The 22,462-nt window shown below is 37.7% G+C and overlaps 1 protein-coding gene across 1 annotated transcript in view; it reads right to left on the bottom strand.

The window, feature by feature from the left end:
* ADAM32 (ADAM metallopeptidase domain 32) overlaps positions 1-22,462 on the bottom strand; it is a 160,519-nt gene that overhangs the window by 100,524 nt on the left and 37,533 nt on the right. The window contains exons 8-9 of the mRNA XM_043893833.1: positions 12,921-12,992; positions 12,544-12,710 (exon numbers count right to left, since the gene is read on the bottom strand). Of these exons, the coding sequence (XP_043749768.1) occupies positions 12,544-12,710; positions 12,921-12,992 (239 nt within the window). The remainder of the gene's footprint in view (positions 1-12,543; positions 12,711-12,920; positions 12,993-22,462) is intronic.

The following is a 22,462-nucleotide window of genomic DNA, read 5'->3' as shown; positions in this document are numbered from 1 at the left end:
CTAAGATCATGGCATATGGTCCCATTACTTCATGGCATATAGATGGTGAAACGATGGAAACAGTGACAGACTTTATTATCTTGGGCTCCAAAATCACTGTGAATGGTGACTGCAGCCATGAAATTAAAAGATGCTTTCTCCTTGGAAGAAAAGCTATGACAAACCTACACAACATATTAAAAAGAAGAGACATTACTTTGCCTACAGACGTCTGTATAGTCCAAGTTATGGTTTTCCCAGTAGTCATGTATGGATGTGAGAGTTGGACTATAAAGAAACCTAAGCACCAAAGAACTGATGCTTTTGAAGTGTGGTGTTGGAGAAGACTCTTGTGAGTCCCTTGGACAGCAAGGAGATCCAACCAGTCCATCCTAAAGGAAATCAGTCCTGAATACTCACTGAAAAGACTGAAGCTGAAGCTGAAGCTCCAATACTTTGGCCACCTGATGCGAAGAGCAGACTCACAGGAAAAGACCCTGATGCTGGGAAAAATAGATGGCAAAAGGAGAAAGGAACAACAGAGAACGAGATGGTTGGATGGAATCACTGACTCAATAGACATGAGTTCGAGCAAACTTCAGGGAAGAGGGTGAAGGACAGGGTAGCCTGGCGTGCTGCAGTCCATGGGGTTGCAAAGAGTCAGACACTACTACTGAGCGATTCAGTAACAACACTCTTTGTCAGCAGTGTGATGTCTCTGCTTTTTAGCTTTCCTCCCAAGGAACAAGGATCTTTTAATTTCATGGCTTCAGTCCACATTGATCTTGGAGTACAAGAAAATAAAATCTGTCACTGCTTTTCTTAGCAACTTTCAAATAGACAACAGTATTGTTACTTTTATACAATTATACTTTGTATAATTATACTTTGTAAAAGTATACACAGTTATACTTTTCGATCACCTTCACCCATTTGTTTGTTTGTTTTTGATTACTCTTATAAGTCAGTCTCAGTGTTAGTCACTCAGTCGTGTCCGACTCTGCAACCCCATGGACTGTAGTCTGCCAGGCCCCTCAGTCCATGGGATTCTCCAGGAAAGAATACTGGAGTGGGTTGCCATTCCCTTCTCCAGGGGATCTTCCTGACCCAGGGATTGAACTCAGGTCTTCTGTATTACAGGCAGATTCTTTACTGTCTGAGCTACACATATAACTAAGAGTAAACAATATTTGTCTTTCTCATTCTGACTTATTTCACTTAGCAAAATGCCCATAAGACCTACACATTTGTCACAAATGTAAAGATTTTCTTCTTTTTATGGTCAGATAGTAATTCATTATGTATATAAACCTATTTTTTCTTTATCCATTCATCCATTACTGGACAAATAGGTTGATTCACTGTCTGTCTATATCTATATCAAATAAAGTAGGCTTTACTTCCAGAAGCATTGGTACATCATATAATTCTTACAATAGATGAAGAAAAACATTTGATAAAACTTAAAATTTATTCACAATTTTTAAAAAACTTTTAGTAAACATAATAAACATTTTATTTGACAAACAGCATCTACAAAACCTGTAATGCAAGTTTATACTTAATACTGACACACAGAAATCTTTCCCTTTGCAACAACAATGAAATAAAGATACTTGCTGTTACTTCTATTCATCATATTTTAGTGGTCCTAGCTAACATACTAAGAGAGCAATTTGCATAAGTGTTAGATGAGAAAAAATAAAACTACCATAACTTTCAGATGATATGATTGTACTTGCAGAAATTAGAATATCTCTACAGATAAGTCATTAAAATTTAAAAATGAATTATATAACATAAAAAGTGAAATCTAATGTGAACTGTGGGATCTATTTAGTAATGCATCAATATTGGTTCACCATCCTTAACAAATGTATGACACCAGTGCAAGATGTTAATAATGGGGGGAAACTGAGGTAAGAGTCGTGGGGGAAAGGGAGTATATGGGAACTTCCTGTACCTTTTTCTTGATTTTTCTGTAAAGCTAAAACTGATCTAAAATAAAATCCATTAATTTTAAAAATTAACACAAAATTTGCAATTCTCTATATACTGAATATCCTCAAAAGTTCAGTGAAAAGTAAGAAAATATAATTTGCAATTCTCTATATACCGAGTATCCTCAAAAGTTCAGTGAAAAGTAAGAAAATATAGCTGAAGAAATTAAGACAGCAGATTAGGAAAACCTGAACTCACCTCCTCCCAAGGGCACACCGAAATTACTAGTATATCAGAGCAACTATAGGAATGACCTGAAATCCAGTATGAAAGAATTTCCAAAATTAACAATATAAAGAAGGGAGCCACAATGAGACAGGTGTGAAGGCAGAGACTTGGTCCAGTCAGGACTGACACATCCAAGCTCGAAATGTGTCTACAAACAAGAGGCATATCACAACCTTGATCCTCATTGAGGATCAAGAAGTCTGAGTCCCAGCCAAGCTTCCCAGCACAGCCACCTTGCACTGAAAAAGTGAACCATCCCCTTCAAAGTTGGACTTTGAAAACCAGCAGAGCTTACATTCAGGAGAGCTAGAGGGCTACAGGAAACACATACTCCACTCAGAATACACACAAAATCTCACATGCTCTGACTCCCAGCATAGAGGTAGTCATTTGAAAGGAACCTGGGTCAGGCTATATTTGCTGAACTTGAAGAGCATCCGAAAGAGGCAGGAGGTAGCTGAGATTAAGATTCTGGGGGTAGATCTTTTTGGAATCTCTTTCTACCGTGCTAACAATGACATTTTAGAATCCTCCCTTACCCTATTAATGAGGGGGCATGCAATACCCACCAGCAGGGCCTGCAGCAGCTGTGCATCACCAGAGAGCACAAGCAGTCACAAGGGGAGCAGGTCTTGCCCACCACTGGGCCTACAGTGGCCTCACAAGGCAGTGTTCTCAGCTAGCCAGGCTGGAAGCCAGCCTCAAAACCAGGATGCCCAGAGTAGTAAGTCATGACACAACAGAAGGGCACTAACAGCCCACACAGGGAACACATTGGATCACTTAGCTCTAATGGCCAGCAAGAAATATGCTGCTAGACCTCATAAGATGCCTCCCATATAAGGCCACAGAGAACCAGGCAAAACGACGAAAGAGAGGAGTATGTTCAAATAAGCAAACAAGATAAAACCTAAAAAACAACTAAACAAAACAGAGATAAGCAACCTACTACCCAAAATGAGCTCAAGGTAATAATCATAAACATGCTCACTAATGTGGAGAGAAGAATAGATGAATACAATGAGAGTTTCAATAGTTAGAAGATATTTTTAAAAACAATCAGAGCTAAACAATACAATAAATGAAGTAACAAGTACCCCAGAAGGAATCAATAATAGGTTAGATGGTACAGAGAATGAAATGGATCAGTGTTCTGTAAGGTAGAATAGTGGAAATTACCCAATTTAAAAAGATAACAGATTTTAATAATAAAACAAGAAGCTCTGGGGCAACATGAAGTGACATTCACAATCACATTGTAGGCACCCCAGAAAAAGAAGAAAAAATGAAACAGGCAGAGAAATTATATGAAGCAATAATAGCTTTAAAAATTCCCTAAAGAAGAAAACAGACATCCTAGGTCCAGGAATCACTGACAGAACCCAAGATGAACCCTAACATGTTCAAACCAACAAATGGTCTAATTAAAATGTGTAAAAGATAAAGAGGAACCCTTAAAACCCAAAGAGAAAAACAAATGATCAAGTACAAGGAAATTCCCATTAGACTATCAGCTGACTTTTTAGCAGAAACTCTGAAGTCCAGAATAGAGTAACATCATATATTCAAAAAAATAAAAGGAAAAAACTAAAACGAGGAATACTCTACCTGGCTAAGATATCATTCAGATTTGCAGGAGAGATAAACAGTTTTACAGAAGGGCAAAAGCTACCAGAGTTCAGCTCCACTGAAACAGAAAGAAGAAATGTTAAAGAGGCCTTCTCTAAGCTGATGAGGACACAACTACAAATAAGTAATATTACAAAAGGAACAAAAGAGAAGATTCTACACATGGACATCACCAAATGGTCAACACGAAATCAGATTGATTTATGTTCTTTGCAGCCAAAGATGGAGAAGCTCTATACAGTCAGCAAAAACAAGACGGGGAGCTGACTGTGGCTCAGATCATGAACACCATGTTGCCAAATTCAGACTTAAATTGAAGAAAGTAGGGAAAACCACTAGACCATTCAGGTATAACCTAAATCAAATCCCTTACGATTATACAGTGGAAGTAAGAAATAGATTCAAGGGACTGGATCCGATAGATTACCTGATGAACTATGAACAGAAGTTTGTGACACTATGTAGGAGACAGGGGTCAAGACCATCCCTAAGAAAAATAAATGCAAAAAAGCAAAATGGTTGTGTGAGCACTCCTTAACAAATAGCTATGAAAAGAAGAGAAGCGAAAAGCAAAGGAGAAAAGGAAAGATATACTCATTTGAATGCAGAGTTCCAAAGAATAGCAAGGAGAGATAAGAAAGCCTTCCTCACGGATCGTGCAAAGAAATAGAGGAAAACAATAGAATGGGAAAGACTAGAGATCTCTTCAAGATAATTAGAGATACCAGGGGAACATTTCATGCAAAGCTGGGCACAATAAAGGACAGAAATGGTATGGACCTAACAGAAGCAGAAGATATTAAGAGGAGGTGGCAACAATACACAGAACTATACAAAAAATATCTTCACGACCCAGATAATCAGAGGGTATGATCACTCACCTACAGTAGGTCATCCTGGAATGGAAAGTCAAGGGGGCCTTAGGAAGCATCACTACAAAGCTAGTGGAGGTGATGGAATTCCAGTTGAGCTATTTCAAATCCTAAAAGATGATGCTGTGAAAGTGCTGCACTCAATATGCCAGCAAATTTGAAAAATGCAGCAGTGGCCACAGGACTGGAAAAGGTCAGTTTTCATTCCAATCCCAAAGAAAGGCAATGTCAAAGAATGCTCAAACGACCACACAATTGTACTCATCTCACATGCTAGTAAAGTAATGCTCAAAATTCTCCACGCCAGGCTTCAACAGTACGTGAACTGTGAACCTGCAGATGTTCAAGCTGGATTTAGAAAAGGAAGAGGAACCAGAGATCAAATTGCCAACATCTGTTGGATCATCAAAAAAGCAAGAGAATTCCAGAGAAACATCTATTCCTGCTTTAATGACTAGGCCAAAGCCTTTGACCATGTGGATCACAACAAATTGTGGAAAATTCTTAAAGAGATGGGAATACTAGACCACCTGACCTGCCTCTTGAGAAATCTGTATGCAGGTCAGGAAGCAACAGTTAGAACTGGACACGGAACAACAGACTGGTTCCAAATTGGGAAAGGAGTATGTCAAGGTTGTATATTGTCATCCTGCTTATTTAACTTACATCCAGAGTACATCATGGGAAATTCTGGGCTGGATGAAGCACAAGCTGGAATCAAGATTGCCAGGACAAATATCAATAACATCAGATATTCAGATGACACCAGCCTTATGGCAGAAAGTGAAGAAGAACTAAAGAGCCTCTTGATGAAAGTGAAAGAGGAGAGTGAAAAAGTTGGCTTAAAGCTCAACATTCAGAAAACTAAGATCATGGCCTCCGGTCCCATCACTTCATGGGAAATAGATGGGGAAACAGTGGGAATAGTGACAGACTTTATTTTGGGGGGCTCCAAAATCACTGCGGATGGTGACTGCAGCCATGAAAGTAAAAGATGCTTACTCCTTGGAAGAAAAGTTATGACCAACCTTTGTTACGCCAACAAAGGTCCATCTAGTCAAGTCTATGGTTTTTCAGTAGTCATGTATGGATGTGAGAGTTGGGCTATAAAGAAACCTGAGTGCCGAAGAATTGATGCTTTTAAACTGTGGTGTTGGAGAAGACTCTTGAGAGTCCCTTGGACGGCAAGGAGATCCAACCAGTCCATCCTAAAGGAAATCAGTCTGAATATTCATTGGAAGGACTGATGCTGAAGCTGAAACTCCAATACTTTGACCACCTGATGCGAAGAACTGACCCGTTTGAAAAGACCCTGATGCTGGGAAAGATTGAAAGCAGGAGGAGAAGGGGACGACAGAGGATGAGATGGTTGGATGGCATCACTGACTCAATGGACATGAGTTTGAGTAAACTCCGGGAGTTGGTGAGGGACAGGGAGGCCTGGCGTGCTGCAGTCCATGGGGTCACAAAGAGTTGGACACGACTGAGTGACTGAACTGAACTCAATGACATTGATTGATTCATGGATATTGAACCATCCTTGTGTCCTGGGATAATCCCACTTTACCATGGTGTTTGATTCTTTTAATGTATTGTTAAATTTGGTTTACTAACATTTTGTTGAATATTTCTGCATCTGCTTTCATCAGTAATGGCCTGTAATTTCCTTTTTTCTGATACATTTGTCTGATTTTGGTATCAGGGTGATGATGGCCTCATAGAATGAGTTTGGAAGTATTCGTTCCTTCCTCTGCAATTTTTTGGAATAGTTCCAGAAGGATAGGTATTCACTCTTCTCTAAATGTTTGGTAGGATTAACCTGTGAATCCTTCTGGTCCTGGACTTTCGTTAGTTGTGAGTTTTTAAATTACTGATTCAATTTCAGTACTGGTAATTGATCTCTTCATATTTTTTATTTCTTCCTGGTTCAGTCTTGGGAGATTGCACTTTCCCAGGAGTTATGTCCATTTCTGCCAGGTTGTCATTTTATTGGCATATAGTTTGTTCACAGTACTGTCTTATCCTTTGTATTTCTGTGGTGTCTATTTCTGATTTTATTGGTTAGGTCTCTCTCTTTTTACCTTGATGAATCTGGCTAAAAGTTTACCAATTTTGTTTATCTTTTAAAAGAACTCACTCTTAGTTTCAACTAAAATATCACTTTTAGTTATCTTTCCTATTTTTCTTCATCTCTATTTCATTGATTTCTTCTCTGTTCTTTTTTATTTCGTGCCTTCTACTAACTTTTTCTAGTTCCTTTAGTGTCAGTTTAGGTTGATATTTTTCTTGTTTCTTGAGATAGATTGTATAAACTTCCTTCTTAGAACTGCATTTGCTGTGACCCTAAAATTTTGGAGCATTGATTTTTATTTTCATTTGTTTCGAAGTGTTTTGTGATTTTTTTTCTTTAATTTCTTCCAACCCATTGGTTATTTAGTAGCATCTTATTTGGAATCTATTGTTTCTGTTATATCCAGCTTTTTGCTTTTGATTAACTTCTAATCTCATACTGTTGTGGTTGGGAAAACTGCTTACTATGATTTCAATTTTAAATTTACTGAAAATTGTTTTGTGCCTGTCATGTGATCTGTCCTGGAGAATGTTCCATGTGCGCTTGAAAAAAAAGTATATTCTGCTGTTTTGGGATGGCATATATATTTAAGTTGATGATATCTTAAGATGCAACACATTCTAACAGTTTTACATTTTATTGCCACTAATGTTTTTTATGTCATATTTTGCATAATTTTTGTGTATATCTTAACTACTTATTGTGGATATAGATAATTTTACATCTTTTATCCTGTAAAATTCCTACCTCTTTGTTTACTATCTGCTTCCCTTTGCCAGTGAGACTTTTCCTCTGTCAGTTCAGTTCAGTTTAGTCCAGTCGCTCAGTCGTGTCCAACTCTTTGTGACCCCATGGACTGCAGCACGCCAGGCCTCCCTGTCCCTCACCAACTCCCGGAGTTTACTCAAACTCATGTCCATTGAGTCAGTGATGCCATCCAACCATCTCATCCTCTGTCGTCCCCTTCTCCTCCTGCTTTCAATCTTTCCCAGCATCAGGGTCTTTTCAAACGGGTCAGTTCTTCGCATCAGGTGGTCAAAGTATTGGAGTTTCAGCTTCAGCATCAGTCCTTCCAATGAATATTCAGACTGATTTCCTTTAGGATGGACTGGTTGGATCTCCTTGCCGTCCAAGGGACTCTCAAGAGTCTTCTCCAACACCACAGTTTAAAAGCATCAATTCTTCGGCACTCAGGTTTCTTTATAGCCCAACTCTCACATCCATACATGACTACTGAAAAACCATAGACTTGACTAGATGGACCTTTGTTGGCGTAACAAAGGTTGGTCATAACTTTTCTTCCAAGGAGTAAGCATCTTTTACTTTCATGGCTGCAGTCACCATCCGCAGTGATTTTGGAGCCCCCCAAAATAAAGTCTGTCACTATTCCCACTGTTTCCCCATCTATTTCCCATGAAGTGATGGGACCGGAGGCCATGATCTTAGTTTTCTGAATGTTGAGCTTTAAGCCAACTTTTTCACTCTCCTCTTTCACTTTCATCAAGAGGCTCTTTAGTTCTTCTTCACTTTCTGCCATAAGGCTGGTGTCATCTGAATATCTGATGTTATTGATATTTGTCCTGGCAATCTTGATTCCAGCTTGTGCTTCATCCAGCCCAGAATTTCCCATGATGTACTCTGGATGTAAGTTAAATAAGCAGGATGACAATATACAACCTTGACATACTCCTTTCCCAATTTGGAACCAGTCTGTTGTTCCGTGTCCAGTTCTAACTGTTGCTTCCTGACCTGCATACAGATTTCTCAAGAGGCAGGTCAGGTGGTCTAGTATTCCCATCTCTTTAAGAATTTTCCACAATTTGTTGTGATCCACATGGTCAAAGGCTTTGGCCTAGTCATTAAAGCAGGAATAGATGTTTCTCTGGAATTCTCTTGCTTTTTTGATGATCCAACAGATGTTGGCAATTTGATCTCTGGTTCCTCTTCCTTTTCTAAATCCAGCTTGAACATCTGCAGGTTCACAGTTCACGTACTGTTGAAGCCTGGCGTGGAGAATTTTGAGCATTACTTTACTAGCATGTGAGATGAGTACAATTGTGTGGTCGTTTGAGCATTCTTTGACATTGCCTTTCTTTGGGATTGGAATGAAAACTGACCTTTTCCAGTCCTGTGGCCACTGCTGAGTTTTCCAAATCAATGTCATATATATTGACAAATTGAAGAATAAAAATATAGTCATTTGAACCAACACAGAAAAAGCTTTTGACAACATTTACCATGCATTTATGGCAAAAAATTCTCAACAAAATGGGTATATATGAACATTTTGTTCATTTGCTAAGGTACATTTTAGTTAATTATTTTGTGGCCCCATGGCCTGTAGCCCACAAGGCTCCTCTGGGGATGGGATATCCCAGACAAGAATACTGGAGTGGGTTGCTATTTCCTTCTCCAGGGGATCTTCCCAGGGATGGATGGAACCCATGTCCAGGGATGGAACCCATGTCCCTGCATTGGCAGGCAGATTCTTTACCACTGAGCCACCAGGGAAGCCCTATAAAAGAATATACTGAACATAATAAAGGTCATATAAGACAAACCCGCAGCACCTAAAATCATACCTAGGAATGAAAAACTGGCAGCATTTCCTCTAAGACTAGGAACACATCAAGGATGCCCACTGTCACCACTATATTCAACATAGTATTGGCATCCTAGCCATAGCATTCAAACTGGAAAAAGAAGTAAAAGGAATCCCAACTGGAAAGGATGAAGTAAAACTGTCACTGTTTGCAGATGACATGATACTATGTATAGGAAATCCTAAAGATGCCACAAAAAACTGTTAGAACTCATCAATGAATTTTGTAAAGTTGCAGGATATAAAATTAATATAATTAGTTGTGCTTCTATGGACTAATAAATTTTACCAGAAAGAGAAGAGAAGACAGTTTTGGGCTTCCTGATGACTCAGTGGTAAAGAATCTGACTGCCGATGTAGTAGGCACAGGCTCGAACCCTAGTCCGGGAATCCCACATGCCATAGAGCAACCAAGCCCATGTGCCATAACTAGTAAGCCTGTGCTCAAGAGCCCAGAGCTGCGAATACTGAAGCTAGTGTGCCCTAGCGGCCATGGCAGCACAATGCAAAGCCTGTGCACCACAACTAGAGAGGAGCCCCTGCTCGCCACAATTAGCGAAAAGCACACACAGCAATGAAGGCCCAGCACAGCCAAAAATAAATAAGTAAAATCATTTTTTAAAAGAGCAATCATTTTTTTAAAAAACTGCTTAAACTTCTTTATAAAAACACAATCTTATTTACAATCACATCAAAAAAAATTAAAAGACTCAGGAATAAATCTAACCAACATATAAAAGACCTATACTCAGAAAACTAGTAAAACACTGATGAAAGAAACTAAAGAGAACACAAACAGAGGGAAAGACATATGTGTTCATGTATTAGGAGAACTATTGTGTTAAAATCTCATACAGTCTATAGATCCAATGTAATCCTTCATCAAAATAGCAACAGCATTTTTCACCAAATTTGAACAAAGAATACTATAATTTAATGGATTCTCAAAAGACCCCAAATAGGCTAGGCAATTCTGAGGAAAAGAACAAAGCTGGAAATACTTCATTCTTTGATATCAAACTATACTACAAAGCTGTATTAATTAAAACAGTGCTGTACTAGCACAAAAAACAGACACATAGATCCATGGAACAGAACAGATAACCCAGAAATAAATCCGAGTTTATCTGGTTGATAATCTATGATAAAGGAAGCATGAACACACAAGGGGTAAAAGAGAGCCTCTTCAATAAATGGTGGTGGGGAAACTGGACAGCCACATTCTTGAAACTGGACCATTCTCCGTAACATATTCAAAAAATCTCAAAGGGGATTAAGGAATTAAATTTAAGTCCTAAAACCTTAAAATCCTAGAAGAAAAGATAGGAAGCATAATCTTTGATATCAGTCTTGGCAGTATATTTTATAATCTGTCTTCCCAGGCAAGGGAAATAAAAGCAAAAAATAAACAAATGGGACTACATGAAACCAAACTGTTCTGCACAGTGAAGGAAGATACCAACTAAATGAAAAAGCAACCTAATGGGTGGAAGAAGATATTTTCAAATGATATATTTGATAATAGATTAATATCCAAAATATATAAAGAACTCATACAACTCAACACTAAAAAATCAAATAAGGCATGCATGCTCAGTCATGTCTGACTCGTTGAGACCCCATGGACTGTAGCTCGCCAGGCTCCTCCGTCCATGGAATTTCCCAAGCAAGAGTACTGGAGTGGGTTGCCATTTCCTCTTCCAGGGGATCATCGCACCCCGGGATCAAACCCGTGTCTCTTGTGTCTGATTTTAAAATGAACAGAAGATCTGAAAAGACATTTTTCCAAAGACATAAAGATAGCCAAGAAATACATGAAAAGATGCTCAGTATCACTAATTATCAAGGAAGTGCAAATCAAAAGCACAATGAGATGTCATTTCATACTTGTGAGAATGACTAGTATCAAAAAGTCTACAAATAATACATTGATATATAGATTTACTTTTATCTCTAAACATGTTAAGAGGTTGTTTGCGGGACTTGACAAATTACTTTGAAATTTGTTTGCTAAAAGTAATAACTAAATTCATGGCAAAATTGGCTATTTAACTGGAAGAAAATAAAATTTTACACTTATCTTTTGTTATACAAATATTAGACTAAAATGCATCAAAAACTCATTTATAAAACATAATAATATTTATTCTTTAACAATAATTTGCAGACTAAAATTTAGGGCTGGAGGAGATCTTCATCAAATAGGAAATCCAGAAGTAAAAATAAGATTAACAAACTTGGCCCTAAAAACATTAAAGATTTTATGGAGCAAAAAACAAATTTAAATATCTATAGAAAAATTACAAACACGGAAAAAGTATTTTTGATATATATAAACAATGGATTAATATCTAAACATTCAATAAACCCTTACAAATTACAATGAAGTAGTTAAATAACACGAAAAGGCAATTTCAGGAGGACAGATCCAAATGATTAACAAACATGAAAAGATGCTCAAATCTACTAGTCTTTGGAGAAAGGAAATTAAAAAACATTTCAATTTTATATCCATCAGACTGTCAAAAAAATGAAAAGAAAAATAACCCATCCTTGACAGACATGAGAGAAAGATTAATCTTACATATGCAAAAAGAAATATCACCATGCCATATTCAAAATATATACATGCAGATTTATTGAAAGACGTGATGATCATAATTGCTAGTAAATTTTATATGTATACAATGATAAAGTATATACTTACAATTGATTTTTAGAAAACTAACATTTAAAATAATGTAGAAAATTCATCAGGATAAAATATTCTAACATACTCTACCAAGCCTTTGATCAAAACTCATTATAATAATATAAACTTCCCAAGACAAATCCCTTCTTTGTATGTAGTGATTAAGATTATGGACTCTGGAGTTCCTAAGTGTAGGTCCAAAACCTAGACATACCACCAGAATCAAAATCCTGAGTTGGTTTAGTCTCTTGAAATGTCAATCTCCTCATCAGTAAATGTTGATAAGGATAGAAATAAATTTTAGTAATCTTCTTTTATTGTCTGATAACCAGAAAGAGAGCATGAGGGCTGAATGAGTGCATAAAAAATACCCAAAGTGTGAACAGTCAAAAATGAACAATTCCCTAAATTAAGCTAGAACAATATCACAAATCTTTGATTTCTAAGAAAACTGAAACATTATTCTTACATGAATAGATATGCAATATCATGAGGCCTCAGGGTAAGATAGGACTTTTTCCATTCTAAAAATCTATGCAGTAATTCATCTGCCTCACCAACTGTAGAGATCTTATTTTTATCGGACCACAATTCCAAAGATGACAGCACAATAGAAACTTTAAATTGGGCAAACATCTAAAAAGAGAAAGATAAATACATGAAAAATTAGTTTTTATGTATTAAATTAACTACATTTATAACTAAATTAATTCAATGTTTGATATATTCACACTCAATTTATATGGACAACTTAATTCTTCAGAAGTGCCACATCAAGTTAATGTGAATTACAATTTCAAAATTAGTATGAATTTTCCTAACTAGTATGAAGTGGAAAATACTTACCAAATTTACAAGGCCAATAATTTCGATGACTTTATTTGTTACTATCATGCTATCAGAGCCCAGGTAATCAAACTGAAAAACAGAATTAATTTAAAATTTAAATATAATTTATTATATAATATGTTTGAGATTTACTCTCATCTACTCTCTCAGGTTGAAGCTCCTTTGGGGTTAGAACACTTCGAAATAAGACAGCAACAAAAAATGAATATAAATTGAATCACTCACATACTGTAGGATATAAAATCGTATAGGCCACTCTGGGTGATAGTTTGGCAACTTCTTTCAAAGCAAGTAATGGACCAAGCAATTGTACTCATGGGCATTTATCCTAAAGAAATAAAATTTGATGCTCACAAAAACCCATGCTGTGTGGAAACAACTCATATGTCCTTCAATGGTCAACGGGTTGCTGGTACATTCATAACATGCTACTCAGTAAAAATGCTACTTAGTTATAAAAAAAAAAAAAGATGTTACTGAACTGTTGATATATGGAACATCTTGGGTAAACCTAAAAAAAATTATGCTAAGTATAAACAAATCTCAAAGGATACATACTCCATGATAACATTTATGCGATATTCCTGAAATCACAGAGGGAGAAGTTGATTAGTGACTACCAAAGGTCAAGAAGTAGGGAAGCAGGGAGAGATGGGAATGACTCCAGAGGGATAACATAAGAAAGCCATCTGATGATAGTGCCCTTGAGTGTCTCTATCCCAAGCAGTGGTAGTTATGAAAGGCTACATACGTGAAACTACCACACAAAACCACACATACACACACACACACACAAATGAGTGTATATGGTATAACTGCTGAAGTCTGAATAAGCTCTGAAGAATGCACACTATCCCTTGGATATTCCACAGGACCCTCAAGATAAACATATTCAAAACTACACTGACTATCCTCCCTCAAAAATATGCTCCCACTCAGATTTCCACTTCTTTGTTATCTATGCTTCTATTATCATTTAGGACCTCCCACATTTATTATACTACATGTTCTATGACAGCAAAACTTTTTCTGTTTTTTTTCGCTACTCTATTCCCAATAAATAAAACAGTAACTGGAGATGTAGATGATGCTTAATAAAGTTATCAAAAAAATGAATAAATCAAATCAATTTACAAGTTCTTCTAACTGACCCTCAGTAACTTTTAAAATTGGCCGTTCCCATCTATAGATTTATAAAAGTTTATCTTTGATTACTGGAATAGTCTCTTAAATGCTTTATTTTTCTTCAATCTTTTCACCAGCATTCCTGCCCCTACACTGTTACAAACATGATTTTAAAATGAAAATATAAACATGTCATTACTCTGATTAAAATCGTTCATTGACTGTCTATTACCTTTAGGATAAAATCCAAGTATCATGTCAGTTCTTCATTTCTTTCCCTTTCCCCTCTTCAGCCTTGTGTATTAATCATCCTAAACTTCTTTCAGTTATCAGAACAGAACAGTCTTATGTGCCCTTGCAAAGAAAGGTTTTGCAATAGGTCTTCCTCGGCCCTATCCTCCTCCCACTGCCAAACTAGCCAAATCAGAACACAACCTCCAACAATCTCCTTTATCAGAATTTTTTTTCCAGGTTTTTCACTTTTACAGGTTAGTAAAAAGTGAAAGTGTTAGTCGCTCAGTCATGTCCGACTCTTTGTGACCCCAGGGACTGTAGCCCACCAGGCTCCTCTGTCCATGGGATTCTCCAGGCAAGAATCCTGGAGTGGGCTGCCATTCTTCCCCAGGGGATCTTTCAAGCCCAGGATCTAGCCCAGGTCTCCTGCACCTCTTGCACTGCAGGCAGATGCTTTACCATAAGAGCCACCAGGTTCTCACGCTCCAATTCCCCTGCCCTAATCATCCAAAGGCAAGGTACAAAATACCTTTAAACAACCTCGATTCTCCAGAACCCACTGCAATTTTCCAAACTAGCCGATCCTAAACCTGTTTACCTTGCCTTGCTATTTCTTCCTATAGGAACCATAATAAAGGTTCCTGCCATGTTTTCCTATGGCTCCTTCTGTCTCCTGACCTACTCTTGGTGATTTCCCAGGTGGCATGATGTGGTACACCCTCTCTTCCTGGGAACTGTGAAACAAAGTGTCTTTCCAAGAGCAATCATCTCCCCATCTGTTAGCAACAGTGTGCCTAAATAATAATAAAATTAAACATTTTAAAACACCTAAAAAAATAAAATACCTACTTACATGCTCTTATAGTATCCCAGGTTACGGTTCTGTCTCTATATCTTTCTCTAGTAATGCACTGGTTTTTTTATTTTTAAAATTATGAAAGTATGATAACACATTTATAGGAGATTTGGGAAATACAGAACAAGGTTACATATAGTTCCACTATATATTACAATTATTTTTTAAGTAGGTAAATTAAGATTCTTAGTTGGAGTTTCAATAACAGATTCTCAAAAATTAGTGGAATGAATATACAGAGAAGTAAAAAGGATATAGTAAACCTGAAGAGCACTATGAGCCAATTCAATATAATTAAGATTTATACAGTTTTCACACAATGGTAGGACAAAAATTCTACTCAAGTTCCCATAGATGATAAACTAGAAGACACTGGAATATATCCAGGGACATAAGTGAAGTGGAATTCACTCAGTCATGTCCGACTCTTTGCGACCCCATGGACTATACAGTCCACGGAATTCTCCAGGCCAGAATACTGGAATGGGTAGCCTTTCACTTCTCCAGGGTCCAAGGGCATCAAACAAGGTGTAAAAATTTCAAGGTGTAAAGGTACTGAGATCATACAGAGTCTGTTCTCTTATCACTGCGGAATTATATTAGAAATAAATATCAAAAGATATTTGAAAATAACCCACATATTTTCAAGTACCATGTGGCATTTACCAATAGAGTTCTTTGACGTAGCCACTGAAAACCTCAATAAAGTTAGAAGACTGAAAAAAACAGAGGGTGACTGCAGAGAAGAAAGAATTTTGGTGAGAAATTAATACCAAAATGAGAAATTAATACTCAAGATACTTTTAAAAATCCCATGTATGTGGTAATTAAAAGTCCACTTTTCAATGATGGATATATCTAAGAAGCCCTAAAGAAGGAAAATCAGAAAATACCTGCAATAGAATAAAAATGAAGAGAATGTACCAGAACTTGTTGCATGTAGCTGAAGCTTCTCATTGCAATTAAATACAAAGTGGAGCCTTGAATAATGTGTGAAAACAAATAACGGACACTAGCATAAAATTTTGTTAAATGTGAATAAAATCTGTACTTCAGTTAATAATACTGTATCACATGTTAGTTTCCTGGATTTTTTTTAACTACATAATATCTCTTTAAATTCTCAGAACTGGATTAGAAGTTTCAAACCTGATTCAAATTTCCTTTAAAAAATCACTAAGATAATAAATTTTCTGGAATTTTAGCAGTAATACTAGATGCCAAAATACATGGAACTATATCAAAGTTTTGAGTGAACATAAATTAGAAATCTAGCATTTTATTCAAGCTGAGTCAAACAAGTGGAATCAAAATGTCATAAATATTTTAGACAGGCAAAATTCATAAATATTCTAAAATATATATTATACATACTATTTATACACACAAACACACACACACTAGGCTTGAGAAAGAAAAACAACATCAAAAAAGAGACAGAGAAATCAGAACACACAAATTAAATGAAATGAGAAGACCGAATATGAAATAGAAAAAGTGAAACAAATGATAAAAGTAAAAGGTCATCTTATAATCCAATTGTTTTTAGACATGGCTGCTCATTAGAAACACATCTGGAGCTTTGGAAAACAAAAGCGATACCTTGGCAATTACATTTTTTTTTAATTCCAAGAAAATTCTGATATACATTTGATTTTTAGAAAGTGAGTATAGGATTTTCTATTAAACAGTAGATTTAGTTTAGATATAGGATCTATTATTTTCTGTTGACCAATCATGAATCAATCACATTAAAACAAATAATTGTTATATAATCAAAATAGTAAAATATGTTTATCAGTTTTCACAATCAATAGCCAAACAAAAAATAAAAGATGATTGTAATTTCAAGTCATAATTGAAACTTGATGAACCTAACAATATAAATTAATTACGTACTAATTGGGGGAATAAGTAGAGTGATATGGTAAGTGGAAGAGCATACATGCACATGTTTTCATCCACCCAGCGAGTCTATGTCATTTGGTTCAGTTCAGTTCAGTTCAGTCGCTCAGGTGTGTCTGACTCCCAGCAACTCCATGAACCGCAGCACACCAGGCTTCGGTGTCCATCGCCAACTCCTGGAGTCTGCCCAAACCCATGTCCATTGAGTCAGTGATGCCATCCAACCATCTCATCCTCTGTTGTCCCCATCTCCTCCTGACCTCAGTCCTTCCAGCATCAGGGTCTTTTCAAACCAGTTAGCTCTTTGCATCAGGTGGCCAAAGTATTAGAGTTTCAGCTTCAAAATCAGTCCTACCAATGAACACCCAGGACTGATCTCCTTTAGGATGGACTGCTTGGATCTCCTTGCACTCCAAGGGACTCTCAAGAGTCCTCTCCAACACCACAGTTCAAAAGCATCAATTCTTCAGTGCTCAGCTTTCTTTATAGTCCAACTCTCACATCCATACATGACCACTGGAAAAACCATAGCCTTGACTAGATGGACCTTTGTTGACAAAGTAATGTCTCTGCTTTTTAATATGCTGTCTAGGTTGGTCATAACTTTCCTTCCAAGGAGTAAGTGTCTTTTAATTTCATGGCTGCAATCACCATCTGCAGTGATTCTGGAGCCAAGAAAAATATAGTCAGCCACTATTTCCACTGCTTCCCGATCTATTTGCCATGAAATGATGGAACTGAGGACCATGATCTTAGTTTTCTGAATGTTGAGCTTTAAGCCAACTTTTTCACTCTCCTCTTTCACTTTCATCAAGAGGCTCTTTAGTTCTTCTTCACTTTCTGCCATAAGCATGGTGTCATCTGCATATCTGAGGTTATTGATATTTCTCCCAGCAATCTTGATTCCAGCTTGTGCTTCTTCCAGCCCAGCATTTCTCATGATGTACTCTGCATCTAAGTTAAATAAGCAGGGTGACAATATACAGCCTTGACGTACCCCTTTTCCTATTTGGAACCAGTCTGTTCATGTCCAGTTCTAACTGATGCTTCCTGACCTGCACACAAGTTTCTCAAGAGGCAGGTCAGGTGGTCTGGTATTCCCATCTCCTTCAGAATTTTCCAGTTTATTGTGATCCACACAGTCAAAGGCTTTGGCGTAGTCAATAAAGCAGAAATAGATGTTTTTCTGGAACTCTCTTGTTTTCTCAGTGATCCAGCAGATGTTGACAATTTGATCTCTTGTTCCTCTGTCTTTTCTAAAACCAGCTTGAACTTCTGGAAGTTCACAGTTCATGTATTGCTGAAGCCAGGCTTGGAGAATTTTGAGCATTACTTTACTAGCATGTGAGATGAGTGCAACTGTGCAGTCGTTTGAGCTTTTGGCATTGCCTTTCTTTGGGATTGGAATGAAAACTGACCTTTTCCAGTCCTGTGGCCACTGCTGCGTTTTCCAAATTTGCTGGCATATTGAGTGTGCACTTTCACAGCATCATCTCTTAGGATCTGAAATAGCTCAACTGGAATTCCATCACCTGTACTAGCTTTGTTTGTAGTGATGCTTCCTAAGGACCACTTGACTTCACATTCCAGGATGTCTGGCTCTAGGTGAGTGATCATACCATCATGATTATCTGGGTCATGAAGACCCTTTTTTTATGGTTCTTCTGTGTATTGTTGCCACCTCCTCTTAATATCTTCTGTTTCTGTTAGGTCCCTATCATTTTTGTCCTTTATTGAGCCCATATTTGCATGAAATGTTCCCTTGTTATCTCCAATTATATTGAAGAGATCTCTAGTCTTTCCCATTCTATTGTTTTCCTCTATTTCTTTGCACTGATCCCTGAGGAAGGCTTTCTTATCTCTCCTTGCTATTCTTTGGAACTCTGCATTCAAATGGGAATATCTTTCCTTTTCTCCTTTGCTTTTCATTTCTCTTCTTTTCACAGCTATTTGTAAGGCCTCCTCAGACATCCATTTTGCTTTTTCGCATTTCTTTTTCTTGGGGGTGGTCTTGATTCCTGTCTCCTGTACAATGTCATGAACCTCTGTCCATAGTTCATCAGGCACTCTATCAGAGCTAGTTCCTTAAATCTATTTCTCACTTTCACTGTATAGTCATAAGGGATTTGATTTAGGTCATACCTGAATGGTGTAGTTGTTTTCCTCACTTTCTTCAGTTTCAGTCTGAATTTGCCAATAGGAGGTTCATGATCTGAGCCACAGTCAGATCCTGGTCTTGTTTTTGCTGACTGTACAGAGTTCTCCATCTTTGGCTGCAAAGAATATAATCAATCTGATTTTGGTGTTGACCATCTGGTGATGTCCATGTGTAGAGTCATCTCTTGTGTTGTTGGAAGAGGGTGTTTGCTATGACCAATGCATTCTCTAGGCAGAACTCTATTAGCCTTTGGCCTGCTTCATTCTGTACTCCAAGGCCAAATTTGCCTGTTACTCCAGGTGTTTCTTGACTTCCTACTTTTACATCCAGTCCCCTATAATGAAAAGGACATCTTTTTTGGGTGTTAGTTCTAAAAGGTCTTGTAGGTCTTCATAGAACTGTTCAACTTCAGCTTCTTCAGCATTACTGGTTGGGGCATAGGTTTGGATTACCATGATATTGAATGGTTTGCCTTGGAAACAAACAGAGATCATTCTGTCATTTTTGAGATTGCATCCAAGTACTGCATTTCAGACTCTTTTGTTGACCATGATGGCTACTCCATTTCTTTTAAGGGATTCCTGCCCACAGTAGTAGTATAATGGTCATTTGAGTTAAATTCACCCATTCCAGTCCATCTTAGTTTGCTGATTCCTAGAATGTCGATGTTCACTCTTGCCATCTCCTGTTTGACCACTTCCAATTTACCTTGATTCATGGACCTAACATTCCAGGTTCCTATGCAATATTGCTCTTTACAGCATCATTTGGTTCACATTTACATTTAAGGTAAATTATCAGTATGTATGATCTATTACTGTTTTCTTAATTATTTTGGGTTTATTTCATGTAGGTCTTCTCCTTCTCTTGTGTTTCCTGTCTAGAGAAGTTCCTTTAGCATTTGTTGTAACGTTGGTTTGACGGTGCAGAATTCTTTTAAATCTTGCTTGTCTGGAAAGCTTTTGATTTCTCCATCAAATCTGAAAAATAGTCTTGCTGGGTAGAGTATTCTTGGTTGTAGGTTTTTTCCTTTTATCACTTCAAATATATTGTGCCATTCATTCTGGCTCATAGAGAAAGCCAGATTTCTGTTGAGAAATCAGCTGATAACTTTATGGGAGTTCCCTTGTATGTTATTTGTCCTTTTTTCCTTGTTGCTTTTAATACTTTATCTTTGTCTTTAATTTTTGTCATTTTGATTACTATGTGTCTCAGTGTGTTCTTCCTTGGGTTTATCTTGCCTGGGACTCTTTGTGCTTCCTGAACTTGGTTGACTATACCCTTTCCCATGTTAGGGAAATTTTCAGCTATTATTCTTCAAATATTTTCTCAGTTCCTTTCTCTCTTCTCCTTCCAGAACGCCTGTGATGTGACTGCTCATGGGTTTAATGTTGTCCCAGGCGTCTCATAGATAGGCTGTCTTCATTTTTTTCATTATTTTTTCTGTATTCTTTTCTGCAGCAGTGATTTCCACCATTCTGTTCTCCAGGTCACTTATCCGCTCCTCTGCCTCAGTTATTCTGCTATTGATTCTTCATCTCTAGTGTACTGTTATCTCTGTTCATTTTTTCTTTAGTTCTTCTAGGCCTTTGGTAAACATTTTTTGCATCTTCATTCTTTTTCCAAGATCCTGGATCATCTTCACTATCACCATTCTGAATTCTTTTTCTGGAAGGTTGCCTATCTCCACTTCATTTAGTTGTTTTTCTGGAGTTTTTTCTTGTCCCTTCATCTGAGACATAACGTTCTACTTTTTCATTCTGAGTAACTTCTGTAATGTGGCTTTTGTTCTAGCCATTGTAGGAGTGTGGTTCTTCTTGCTTCTTCTGTCTGCCTTCTGGTAGATGAGGCTAAGAAGCTTATGTAAGCTTCCTAATGGGAGGGACTGACAGTGAGAGAAACTGGGTCTTGTTCTGGTGGGCAGGGCCATGCTCATTAAAACTTTAATCCAATTATTTGCTGATGGGTGGAGTTGTGCTCCCTCTCTGTTAGTTGTCTGACTTGTGGCAACCCAGCCCTGGGGTCTATGAACTCCGTGTGGGGTTAATGGCAACCTCCAAAAGGACTTACGCCAAGAGGCATTTTCCAGGACTGCTGCTGCCAGTGCCCTATCCCTGCGGAAGCCACTGCTGAGCCATTCCTCCACAGGAGACCCTCCAACACTAGCAGGTAGGTCTGGTTCAGTTTCCTGTGAGGTCACTGCTCCTTTCCCTTGGGTCTTGGTATATGGAAAATTTTGTTTATGCCTTCCAAGAGTGGAATCTCTGTTTCCCTCAGTCCTGTAGAAATCCTATAATCAAGTCCTGCTGCCTTCAAAGTCAGGTTCTGTGGGGATTCCCAGTCCCTTTGCCAGATCTCCTAGCTGGGAAACCTGATGTGAGGCTCAGAATCATCACAACAGTGAAGAGGGAGAACTTCTTTGATATTATTGTTCTTCAGATTGTGGGTGGCCTAGCTGGAAGGTATAGGACTTTATTTTATCATGATTGCACCCCTCCTACTATCTCATTGTGGCTTCTTGTCTTCAGACATGGGGTATCTTTTTTTTGGATATGGGGTTCCAGCATCATCCTGTCAATGGCTGTTCAACAGCTCATTACAATTTTGGTGCTCTTTCAGGAAGAGATGAGTGCGTGTTCTTTTACTCTGCCATTTTGAACTGGAAACTTTGCACTGTGTTTTATTGTACCTCAATCTGGCACTGAATTCACTAGGCTACAATTATGGATTGAAAATTTGTGAAGAGACTGAAGATATCACTATTCTTCTTTACATGCCCAATATCTGGTAACATAGATGTCATATTTGGCTCGATATTTGTCTTATTAAAGAATATATAAATATTTGTAAAAACATAGAAAATATATGCTTAATCAGCATTTTATGACTGGCAAATCTGGCAATTTGGACAAGAAACTTTTAAAACAACATAATCCTGAAACAAGAATTCATGCTTTTGAACTGTGGTGTTGGAGAAGACTCTTGAGAGTCCCTTGGACTGTGAGGAGATCCAACCAGTCCATCCCAAAGGAGATCAGTCCTGGGTGTTCATTGGAAGGACTGATGTTGAAGCTGAAACTTCAGTATTTTGGTCACCTGACACAAAGAGCTGACTCATTGGAAAAGACCCTGATGCTGGGAAGAGGGCAGGAGGAGAAGGAAACAGAGGATGAGATGGTTGGATGGCATCACCGACTCAATGGACATGGGTTTGGGTGGACTCCAAGAGTTGGTAATGGACGGGGGGGGGGGGGGGGGGGG

The sequence above is a fragment of the Cervus elaphus genome, chromosome 32 (assembly GCF_910594005.1).
Source record: "Cervus elaphus chromosome 32, mCerEla1.1, whole genome shotgun sequence".
Taxonomy (NCBI): domain Eukaryota; kingdom Metazoa; phylum Chordata; class Mammalia; order Artiodactyla; family Cervidae; genus Cervus; species Cervus elaphus.
The sequence above is the reverse complement of the archived record's forward strand: the minus strand, read 5'-3'. Positions and strand labels throughout refer to the sequence as shown.